This window comes from Oncorhynchus mykiss, chromosome 27 (assembly GCF_013265735.2).
Source record: "Oncorhynchus mykiss isolate Arlee chromosome 27, USDA_OmykA_1.1, whole genome shotgun sequence".
Taxonomy (NCBI): domain Eukaryota; kingdom Metazoa; phylum Chordata; class Actinopteri; order Salmoniformes; family Salmonidae; genus Oncorhynchus; species Oncorhynchus mykiss.
The window spans coordinates 48,538,430-48,550,985 of record NC_048591.1 but is presented as its reverse complement, the minus strand read 5'-3'; the positions used below and the strand labels follow the sequence as shown (position 1 = coordinate 48,550,985).

At 44.8% G+C, this 12,556-nt stretch overlaps 1 protein-coding gene across 1 annotated transcript in view; it reads right to left on the bottom strand.

Annotated features, from left to right (window-relative positions):
- Window positions 1–12,556, bottom strand: part of gab2 (GRB2-associated binding protein 2) — a 164,000-nt gene that overhangs the window by 73,463 nt on the left and 77,981 nt on the right. The window contains exon 2 of the mRNA XM_036964907.1: window positions 7,454–7,757. Within this exon, the coding sequence (XP_036820802.1) occupies window positions 7,454–7,757 (304 nt within the window). The remainder of the gene's footprint in view (window positions 1–7,453; window positions 7,758–12,556) is intronic.

Sequence of the window (12,556 nt, the reverse complement as noted above, 5' to 3'; positions counted from 1 at the left end):
TCCTAAACAGAGAGTACACAGTGGCAGAAATACCTGACCACTGTGACTGACCTAAACTTAAGGAAAGCTTTGACTATGTACAGACTCAGTGAGCATAGCCTTGCTATTGAGAAAGGCCGCCGTAGGCAGACCTGGCTCTCAACCTGGCTCTCAAGAAAAGACAGGCTATGTGCACACTGCCCACAAAATGAGGTGGAAACTGGGTTGCACAACCTCCTAGCCAATGTATGACCATATTAGAGACATATATTTCCATCAGATTACACAGACCCACAAATAATTTGAAAACAAACAAAACATTGATAAACTCCCAAAGCTGTTAGGTGAAATAGAACTTTGTGCAGTTACAGCAGCAATATGTGTAACCTGTTGTCATGAGAAAAGGGAAACCAGCACAAACACCATTTTAAAATACAACCCATATTTATTTATTTTCCTTTTCATACATAGCCAATTATATTACATTTGAAATGTCTATATTCTTTTAAAAATGTTATTTACTAATGTTTCCATTTTATTCCTCTGTCTTCCATTTGCTTTGTAAACATAAAGAGAGAATTATGTCTGTCGTGGCAGACGTATGTGTGTTTATGACAGTGGGGGCAGTCGGCAGCAAGCCATGCTATATCAATACTCAGATCGGTCTGTGCCAAGCAGAGGAGTGCAGACTCCAGGGACAGGCAACAAGGTTAGCCTGGGGCAGTGGAGTAATGTATTGTTCTCTGCTCTCCAAATCTGTCTGTCTGTCTGTCTGTCTGTCTATCTGTCTGTCTCAATTCAATTTCAATTTAAGGGTCTTTATTGGTATGGGAAACATATGTTTACATTGCCAAAGCAAGTGAAATAGATAATAAACTCTAAATCAGATGGGTAGACTATTAGAGGGATATCAGGATATCTAACCCTAAATCAGATGGGTAGACTACTAGAGGGATATCAGGATATCTAACCCTAAATCAGATGGGTAGACTACTAGAGGGATATCAGGATATCTAACCCTAAATCAGATGGGTAGACTACTAGAGGGATATCAGGATATCTAACCCTAAATTAGATGGGTAGACTACTAGAGGGATATCAGGATATCTAACCCTAAATCAGATGGGTAGACTACTAGAGGGATATCAGGATATCTAACCCTAAATCACTAAACCACATACAGAGCTTTCGGAAAGTGTTCAGACCCCTTGACTTTTTCCACATTTTGTTACGTTACAGACTTATTCTAAAATGGATTAAATAAAAACAAATCCTCATCAATCTACACACAATACCCCATAATAACAAAATTAAAACACCATTCCTTATTTACATAAGTAGTCAGACCGTTTACTAAGAGATTCGATATTGAGCTCAGGTGCATCCTGTTTTCATTGATCATCCTTGAGATGTTTCTAACAACATCAAATCAAATGTTATTGGTCACATACACATGGTTAGCAGATGTTATTGTGAGTGAAATGCTAATGCTTCTAGATCCAATAGTGCAGCAGTTTCTAACAGGTAATAGTAGGGACACATTTTGGGGAATATTCAGAGGTGGAAACTGAAAATTATTAACGGGAATATATGCAAATGATTATTAATACCATTTCAAATATGTTTTGCATTGGATATATTTACCATATCATATGGAGACAGAAACATAAACCTTTTACCTTATCATAACTAGACATAATTGCTAATTATTAAATCCTTCCAATAGAAATGTTAAAAAACTATTTAGTTACGAATTGAACTTTAATTAAATGAGTAGACTCTTCACATTGGATGATTTCACTGAACAACAACATAAAGGGAATCTTGAATGATCCCCAAGGATCCATCACAACTCCTAAAAACGTGTTCAACATACATCTGTTAAATTATAGTTTCTAGACTAAAGCTTTGGTTGTCTACCACTTCTACTGTTTTCCTGACACCACACTCCGAGTGCCCTCACCTTCTCCCTGTACGCTGCCTCGTCATTGTTGGTAATCAAGCTGTAGTGTCATCTGCAAACTTGATGATTGAGTTGGAGCCGTGCATGGCCACGCAGTCGTGGGTGAACAGGGAGTACAGGAGGAGGCTGAGCACACACCCTTGTGGGGCCCCAGTGTTGAGGATCAGCGGGGTGGAGATGTTGTTTCCTGCCTTCACCACCTGGGGGCGGCCCGTCAGAAGTCCAGGACCTAGTTGCACAGGGCGGGGTCAAGACCCAGGGTCTCGAGCTTGATGACGAGTTTGGAGGGTACTATGGTGTTAAATGCTGAGCTGTAGTCAATGAACAGCATTCTTACATAGGCATTCTTCTTGTCCAGATGGGATAGGGCAGTGGGCAGTGTGATGGTGATTGCATCGTCTGTGGACCTATTGAGGCGGTAAGCAAATTGAAGTGGGTCTAGGGTGACCGGTAAGATGGAGGTGATATGGAGGATGGAGGTGACTAGTCTCTCAAAGCACTTCATGATGACCGAAGTGAGCACTACGGGGCGATAGTCATTTAGTTCTGTTACCTTAGCTTTCTTAGCAACAGGAACAATGGTGGCCATCTTCAAGCATGTGGGGACAGCAGAATGAGATAGGGATTGATTGACTATGTCCGTAAACACACCAGCCAGCTGATCTGCACATGCTCTGAGGATGCGGCAAGGGATGCCATCTCTAGCCATGCGAGGGTTAACATGTTTAAATGTTTTACTCATGTCAGCCACGGAGAAGGAGAGTCCACAGTCCTTGGTATCGGGCCGCATCGGTGGCACTGTATTGTCTTCTAAGCACGGAAAGAAGTTGTTTAATTTGTCTAGGAGCAAGACGTCGATGTCCGCGTCAGGACTGGTTTTCTTTTTGTAGTCCGTGATTGTCTGTAGACCCTGCCACTTACGTCTCGTGTTTAAGCCTTTGAATTGCGACTCCACTTTGTCTCTATACTGATGCTTTGCTTGTTTGATTGCCTTACTGAGGGAATAACTACACTGTTTGTAGTCGGCCATGTTTCCAGTACCCTTGCCATGATTAAATGGGTGGTATGTGCTTTCAGTTTTACGCAAATGCTGTCATCAATCCACGGTTTCTGGTTAGGGAAGGTTTTCATGGTTACAGCATCTTATATATACTTCCTTATAAACTCGCTCACCGAGTCAGTGTAGATGTCAATGTTATTGTCTGAGGCTACCCGGAACATATCCCAGTCCACATGATTGGAACAATCTTGAAGCGTGGAATCCAAATTGGTAAGACCAGCATTGGATAGACCTATACATCGGTGCTTCCTGTTATAGTTTCTGTCTATAGGAGGGGAGTAACAAGATGGAGTCATGGTCAGATTTGCCAAAGGGAAGGCGGGAGAGGGCCTTGTGTGAATCACGGAAGTTAGAGTAGCAACGGTCCAGAATGCTACCGGCTCGTGTCGCGCATTTGATATGCTGGTAGAATTGAGGGAGCCTTGTTCTCAGATTGGCTTTGTTAAAATCCACAGCTACAATAAATGCAGCCTCAGGACAAAAAAAATCCAGTTTGCATAAAGTCCAGTGAAGTTCCTTGATGGCCGTCTTGGTATGCGCTTGCGGGGGGATATGCACGGCTGTGACGATAACCGAGGAAAGTTCTCTTGTGAGATAATACGGACAGCATTTGATTGTGAGGAATTCTAGGACAGGTGAACAAAAGGACTTGAGTTATTGTATGTTGTTACAATTACACCGTGAGTTGTTAATCATGAAACATACACCCCTATTCTTCTTCTTACCAGAGAGATGTTTATTCCTGTCGGTGCTGACTCTGACAGCATGTCCCCAGATAACCATGTCTCTGTGAAACAGTGTTACAATCCCGGATCTCTCTTTGGAAAGCAACTCTTGCCCTAATTTCGTTGACTTTGTTAAAAAAGGAACTGGACATTAGCGAGTAATATACTCGGAAGTGGTGGGTGTTGTGCGGGCATCCGAAGCCTCATTAGAAGACCGCTCCAGCACCCTCTCCTCCGATGGCGTTGGTTTGGTTGGAATCACTTCAAATGCCCTGGGAGGTGCGGACAAAATGTTATAAATATTATTTTTCCTGGTCGGAGTGCTGGTTGTATTCCTGGTATTACTCCTGGTCATAGTGCTGGTATTATTCCTGGTATTATTCCTGGTCGTATTCCTGGTCATAGACCTGGTCGTATTCCTGGTATTATTCCTGGTCGTAGTCCTGGTATTATTCCTGGTCGTAATCCTGGTCGTAGTGCTTGTTGTATTCCTGCTCGTGGTGCTGGTTGTATTCCTGGTCGTAGTGCTGGTTGTATTCCTGGTCGTATTCCTGGTCGTAGTGCTGGTATTATTCCTGGTCGTAGTGCAGGTATTATTCCTGCTCGTAGTTGCTGGTATTATTCCTGCTCGTATTCCTGGTCGTAGTGCTGGTATTATTCCTGGTCGTAGTGCTGGTATTATTCCTGGTCGTAGTGCTGGTATTATTCCTGGTCGTAGTGCTGGTATTATTCCTGGTCGTAGTGCTGGTATTATTCCTGGTCGTAGTGCTGGTATTATTCCTGGTCGTAGTGCTGGTATTATTCCTGGTCGTAGTGGTTGTTGTGTTCCTGGTCGTAGTGCTGGTATTATTCCTGGTCGTAGTGCTGGTATTATTCCTGGTTGTAGTGGTGGTTGTGTTTCTGGTTGTAGTGGTGGTTGTGTTCCTGGTCGTAGTGCTGATATTATTCCTGGTTGTAGTGGTGGTTGTGTTCCTGGTCGTAGTGGTGGTCGTGTTCCTGGTCGTAGTGCTGGTTGTGCTAGTAAATTGACATCTCTCTGATATCCAATATTTCTTTCCAGCTGTATGTAATAACACTTAAGGTTTTCTGGGCCACAATATAACGTCCCAGCATGGTGATATCATATTGCTGATGTACTGTTATCTGCCTGCCGTTTTGACAATGAGGCAAAAGTGATCCGATTAGAGAATGTAGGAGGAAGGAGAGAGGGTGATCAAGAGAGACCCAGAAAACAACCCCTAACCTACTGCACCTTAGATATATAACAACACCTAACCTACTGCACCTTAGATATAAAACAACCCCTAACCTACTGCACCTTAGATATAACAACCCCTAACCTACTGCACCTCAGATATAACAACCCCTAACCTACTGCACCTCAGATATAACAACCCCTAACCTACTGCACCTCAGATATAACAACCCCTAACCTACTGCACCTCAGATATAACAACCCCTAACCTACTGCACCTCAGATATAACAACCCCTAACCTACTGCACCTCAGATATAAAACAACCCCTAATCTACTGCACCTCAGATATAAAACAACCCCTAATCTACTGCACCTCAGATATAAAACAACCCCTAATCTACTGCACCTCAGATATAACAACCCCTAATCTACTGCACCTCAGATATAACAACCCCTAATCTACTGCACCTCAGATTTAAAACAACCCCTAACCTACTGCACCTTAGATATATAACAACCCCTAACCTACTGCACCTCAGATTTAAAACAACCCCTAACCTACTGCACCTCAGATATAACAACCCCTAATCTACTGCACCTTAGATATAAAACAACCCCTAATCTACTGCACCTCAGATATAACAACCCCTAACCTACTGCACCTCAGATATAACAACCCCTAACCTACTGCACCTCAGATATAACAACCCCTAATCTACTGCACCTCAGATATAAAACAACCCCTAATCTACTGCACCTCAGATATAACAACCCCTAACCTACTGCACCTCAGATATAAAACAACCCCTAACCTACTGCACCTTAGATAAAACAACCCCTAATCTACTGCACATCAGATATAAAACAACCCCTAACCTACTGCACCTCAGATTTAAAACAACCCCTAATCTACTGCACCTCAGATATAACAACCCCTAATCTACTGCACCTCAGATTTAAAACAACCCCTAATCTACTGCACCTCAGATATAAAACAACCCCTAATCTACTGCACCTCAGATATAAAACAACCCCTAATCTACTGCACCTCAGATATAAAACAACCCCTAATCTACTGCACCTCAGATATAAAACAACCCCTAATCTACTGCACCTCAGATATAACAACCCCTAATCTACTGCACCTTAGATATAAAACAACCCCTAACCTAGTGCACCTTAGATATAAAACAACCCCTAATCTACTGCACCTCAGATATAACAACCCCTAACCTACTGCACCTCAGATATAACAACCCCTAACCTACTGCACCTCAGATATAACAACCCCTAATCTACTGCACCTCAGATATAACAACCCCTAACCTACTGCACCTCAGATATAACAACCCCTAACCTACTGCACCTCAGATATAACAACCCCTAACCTACTGCACCTCAGATATAACAACCCCTAACCTACTGCACCTCAGATATAACAACCCCTAACCTACTGCACCTCAGATATAACAACCCCTAATCTACTGCACCTCAGATATAAAACAACCCCTAATCTACTGCACCTCAGATATAAAACAACCCCTAATCTACTGCACCTCAGATATAACAACCCCTAACCTACTGCACCTCAGATATAACAACCCCTAACCTACTGCACCTCAGATATAACAACCCCTAACCTACTGCACCTCAGATATAAAACAACCCCTAATCTACTGCACCTCAGATATAAAACAACCCCTAATCTACTGCACCTCAGATATATAACAACCCCTAATCTACTGCACCTCAGATATAAAACAACCCCTAATCTACTGCACCTCAGATATAAAACAACCCCTAATCTACTGCACCTCAGATATAAAACAACCCCTAATCTACTGCACCTCAGATATAAAACAACCCCTAATCTACTGCACCTCAGATATAAAACAACCCCTAATCTACTGCACCTCAGATATATAACAACCCCTAACCTACTGCACCTCAGATATAAAACAACCCCTAATCTACTGCACCTCAGATATAAAACAACCCCTAATCTACTGCACCTCAGATATATAACAACCCCTAACCTACTGCACCTCAGATATAAAACAACCCCTAATCTACTGCACCTCAGATATAAAACAACCCCTAATCTACTGCACCTCAGATATAAAACAACCCCTAATCTACTGCACCTCAGATATATAACAACCCCTAACCTACTGCACCTCAGATATAAAACAACCCCTAATCTACTGCACCTCAGATTTAAAACAACCCCTAATTACTGCACCTCAGATTTAAAACAACCCCTAATTACTGCACCTCAGATTTAAAACAACCCCTAACCTACTGCACCTTAGATATAACAACCCCTAATCTACTGCACCTTAGATATAAAACAAGACTCCTAGGTGGGTGGGGCTAAGGGCTGGGTGGGGCTAAGGGCTGGGTGGGGCTAAGCGCTGGGTGTAGGTTCAGGGGTCATAGTACATATCGTATTTGTTCTGCTCTGACTGGTTGAACGAACCAGGTTAAAGGTTAAGTAGGATTCAGGGGTCAGAGGTCAGGGGTACGTACCGTGGTTGTTCTGCTCTGACTGGTTGAAGCCACACAGCTGACAGATGGAGCGAACCCACTTGTTCATCTCCTCCTCGGTCTCTGCCACCAGGTAAAAGGTACGCTCTGACGTCTTGATGTCGAACACGAAGCTATCCTGAAACTCCTTCCTCTTGAAGGTCAGCCCAGCGTCCACCTGCTCGCAGCAATGCAGGTCGATGATCCGGATGGGCTTCTTAGACCGGTCGTTCTTATAGTACTCCAGGACGTCAGGGTCGCCAGACATACGACCACTACGCAGGATGAACCAACGCTTTTTCCACGCCTGGAGAGAAGAAGAAAAATAATTTTAAAAAAACAGGGCTTCAACAAATTAGGTAACCGTGGAAACACACAAACAACTCTCTGTGTGTGATCACAAACCGTACCGGCCCTCAATTCAAAAAGTCAAAATCAGACCAACTTCAACGAGTCATTTAGTCAACAGTGATTCCCCTGAAGAACAAAGTCATCGACTCTATTGACTGTCTGTGTCTGTTCCTACAGTCTGTTCCCACAGTCCGTTCCCATGGTTACGGTGTAGCATAAGACCCAGTTGAACAACAGTTTGGGGAGTTAACTCTGATCAAACACACAGATTGAGATCAGAGGCAGAGTTGGTGGTTGGGGGAGGCGTCACTGAGGCAGGTGTTACTCTCCCCCCAATGTATTTCCTGTGCTGCTCATATCCCTCAGAGAGTAGACACACACACACACACACACACACACCCTCTGTGACAGCTTCACTCCAGCAAACACACCTGCAAGGGGCCGGGCTCCTCCCTACCACAAACGTGACAGCTGGACAAGCCAATAAGAATCTAGCCAAACGTGGATGTCCAATGGAGTGCAGCCGAGGGAAAGTCCTCTCAGGCGGCGACAAAAACAAAGGCCATCATGAAGCAAATATTAAATACAATGTTATGGACACCTGTAGCCTGGACACAGAGACAATGTTATGGACACCTGTAGCCTGGACACAGACAGACACAATGTTATGGACACCTGTAGCCTGGACAAAGAGACAGACACAATGTTATGGACACCTGTAGCCTGGACACAGAGACAGACACAATGTTATGGACACCTGTAGCCTGGACACAGAGACAGACACAATGTTATGGACACCTGTAGCCTGGACACAGAGACAGACACAATGTTATGGACACCTGTAGCCTGGACACAAAGACAGACACAATGTTATGGACACCTGTAGCCTGGACACAGACAGACACAATGTTATGGACACCTGTAGCCTGGACACAGACAGACACAATGTTATGGACACCTGTAGCCTGGACACAGAGACAGACACAATGTTATGGACACCTGTAGCCTGGACACAGAGACAGACACAATGTTATGGACACCTGTAGCCTGGACACAGAGACAGACACAATGTTATGGACACCTGTAGCCTGGACACAGACAGACACAATGTTATGGACACCTGTAGCCTGGACACAGACAGACACAATGTTATGGACACCTGTAGCCTGGACACAGAGACAATGTTATGGACACCTGTAGCCTGGACACAGAGACAATGTTATGGACACCTGTAGCCTGGACACAGAGACAGACACAATGTTATGGACACCTGTAGCCTGGACACAGAGACAGACACAATGTTATGGACACCTGTAGCCTGGACACCTGTAGCCTGGACACAGAGACAGACACAATGTTATGGACACCTGTAGCCTGGACACAGACAGACACAATGTTATGGACACCTGTAGCCTGGACACAGACAGACACAATGTTATGGACACCTGTAGCCTGGACACAGACAGACACAATGTTATGGACACCTGTAGCCTGGACACAGACAGACACAATGTTATGGACACCTGTAGCCTGGACACAGAGACAGACACAATGTTATGGACACCTGTAGCCTGGACAGAGAGACAGACACAATGTTATGGACACCTGTAGCCTGGACTGAGAGACAGACACAATGTTATGGACACCTGTAGCCTGGACAGAGAGACAGACACAATGTTATGGACACCTGTAGCCTGGACACAGAGACAGACACAATGTTATGGACACCTGTAGCCTGGACTGAGAGACAGACACAATGTTATGGACAACTGTAGCCTCCACATTGACTCTGTACCAGTACCCTCTGTATATAACCTTCACATTGACTCTGTACCGTAACACCCTGTATATAGCCTCCATATTCACTCTGTACCGGTACCCCCTGTATATAGCCTCCACATTGACTCTGTACCGGTACCCCCTGTATATAGCCTCCATATTGACTCTGTACCGTAACACCCTGTATATAGCCTCCACATTGACTCTGTACCGGTACCCCTTGTATATAGCCTCCACATTGACTCTGTACCGTAACACCCTGTATATAGCCTCCACATTGACTGTGTACCGGTACCCCCTGTATATAGCCTCCTCATTGACTCTGTACCGTAACACCCTGTATATAACCTCCACATTGACTCTGTACCGGTACCCCCTGTATATAGCCTCCACATTGACTCTGTACCGTAACACCCTGTATATAGCCTCCACATTGACTCTGTACCGTAACACCCTGTATATAGCCTCCACATTGACTCTGTACCGTAACACCCTGTATATAGCCTCCACATTGACTCTGTACCGTAACACCCTGTATATAGCCTCCACATTGACTCTGTACCGTAACACCCTGTATATAGCCTCCACATTGACTCTGTACCGTAACACCCTGTATATAGCCTCCACATTGACTCTGTACCGTAACACCCTGTATATAGCCTCCACATTGACTCTGTACCGTAACACCCTGTATATAGCCTCCACATTGACTCTGTACCGTAACACCCTGTATATAGCCTCCACATTGACTCTGTACCATAACACCCTGTATATAGCCTCCACATTGACTCTGTACCGTAACACCCTGTATATAGCCTCCACATTGACTCTGTACCGTAACACCCTGTATATAGCCTCCACATTGACTCTGTACCGGTACCCCCTGTATATAGCCTTCACACTGACTCTGTACCGTAACACCCTGTATATAGCCTCCACATTGACTCTGTACCGGTACCCCCTGTATATAGCCTCCACATTGACTCTGTACCGTAACACCCTGTATATAGCCTCCACATTGACTCTGTACCGTAACACCCTGTATATAGCCTCCACATTGACTCTGTACCATAACACCCTGTATATAGCCTCCACATTGACTCTGTACCGTAACACCCTGTATATAGCCTCCACATTGACTCTGTACCGTAACACCCTGTATATAGCCTCCACATTGACTCTGTACCGTAACACCCTGTATATAGCCTCCACATTGACTCTGTACCGGTACCCCCTGTATATAGCCTTCACACTGACTCTGTACCGTAACACCCTGTATATAGCCTCCACATTGACTCTGTACCGGTACCCCCTGTATATAGCCTCCTCATTGACTCTGTACCGTAACACCCTGTATATAGCCTCCACATTCACTCTGTACCGGTACCCCCTGTATATAGCCTCCACATTGACTCTGTACCGGTACCCCCTGTATATAGCCTCCTCATTGACTCTGTACCGTAACACCCTGTATATAGCCTCCACATTGACTCTGTACCGTAACACCCTGTATATAGGCTCCACATTGACTCTGTACCGGTACCCCCTGTATATAGCCTCCTCATTGACTCTGTACCGTAACACCCTGTATATAGCCTCCACATTGACTCTGTACCGTAACACCCTGTATATAGCCTCCACATTGACTCTGTACCGTAACACCCTGTATATAGCCTCCACATTGACTCTGTACCGTAACACCCTGTATATAGCCTCCACATTGACTCTGTACCGTAACACCCTGTATATAGCCTCCACATTGACTCTGTACCATAACACCCTGTATATAGCCTCCACATTGACTCTGTACCGTAACACCCTGTATATAGCCTCCACATTGACTCTGTACCGTAACACCCTGTATATAGCCTCCACATTGACTCTGTACCGTAACACCCTGTATATAGCCTCCACATTGACTCTGTACCGGTACCCCCTGTATATAGCCTTCACACTGACTCTGTACCGTAACACCCTGTATATAGCCTCCACATTGACTCTGTACCGGTACCCCCTGTATATAGCCTCCTCATTGACTCTGTACCGTAACACCCTGTATATAGCCTCCACATTCACTCTGTACCGGTACCCCCTGTATATAGCCTCCACATTGACTCTGTACCGGTACCCCCTGTATATAGCCTCCTCATTGACTCTGTACCGTAACACCCTGTATATAGCCTCCACATTGACTCTGTACCGTAACACCCTGTATATAGGCTCCACATTGACTCTGTACCGGTACCCCCTGTATATAGCCTCCTCATTGACTCTGTACCGTAACACCCTGTATATAGCCTCCACATTGACTCTGTACCGTAACACCCTGTATATAGCCTCCACATTGACTCTGTACCGTAACACCCTGTATATAGCCTCCACATTGACTCTGTACCGTAACACCCTGTATATAGCCTCCACATTGACTCTGTACCGTAACACCCTGTATATAGCCTCCACATTGACTCTGTACCGTAACACCCTGTATATAGCCTCCACATTGACTCTGTACCGTAACACCCTGTATATAGCCTCCACATTGACTCTGTACCGGTACCCCCTGTATATAGCCTCCACATTGACTCTGTACCGTAACACCCTGTATATAGTCTCCACATTGACTCTGTACCGTAACACCCTGTATATAGCCTCCACATTGACTCTGTACCGTAACACCCTGTATATAGCCTCCACATTGACTCTGTACCGTAACACCCTGTATATAGCCTCCACATTGACTCTGTACCGTAACACCCTGTATATAGCCTCCACATTGACTCTGTACCGTAACACCCTGTATATAGCCTCCACATTGACTCTGTACCGTAACACCCTGTATATAGCCTCCACATTGACTCTGTACCGTAACACCCTGTATATAGCCTCCACATTGACTCTGTACCGTAACACCCTGTATATAGCCTCCACATTGACTCTGTACCGTAACACCCTGTATATAGCCTCCACATTGACTCT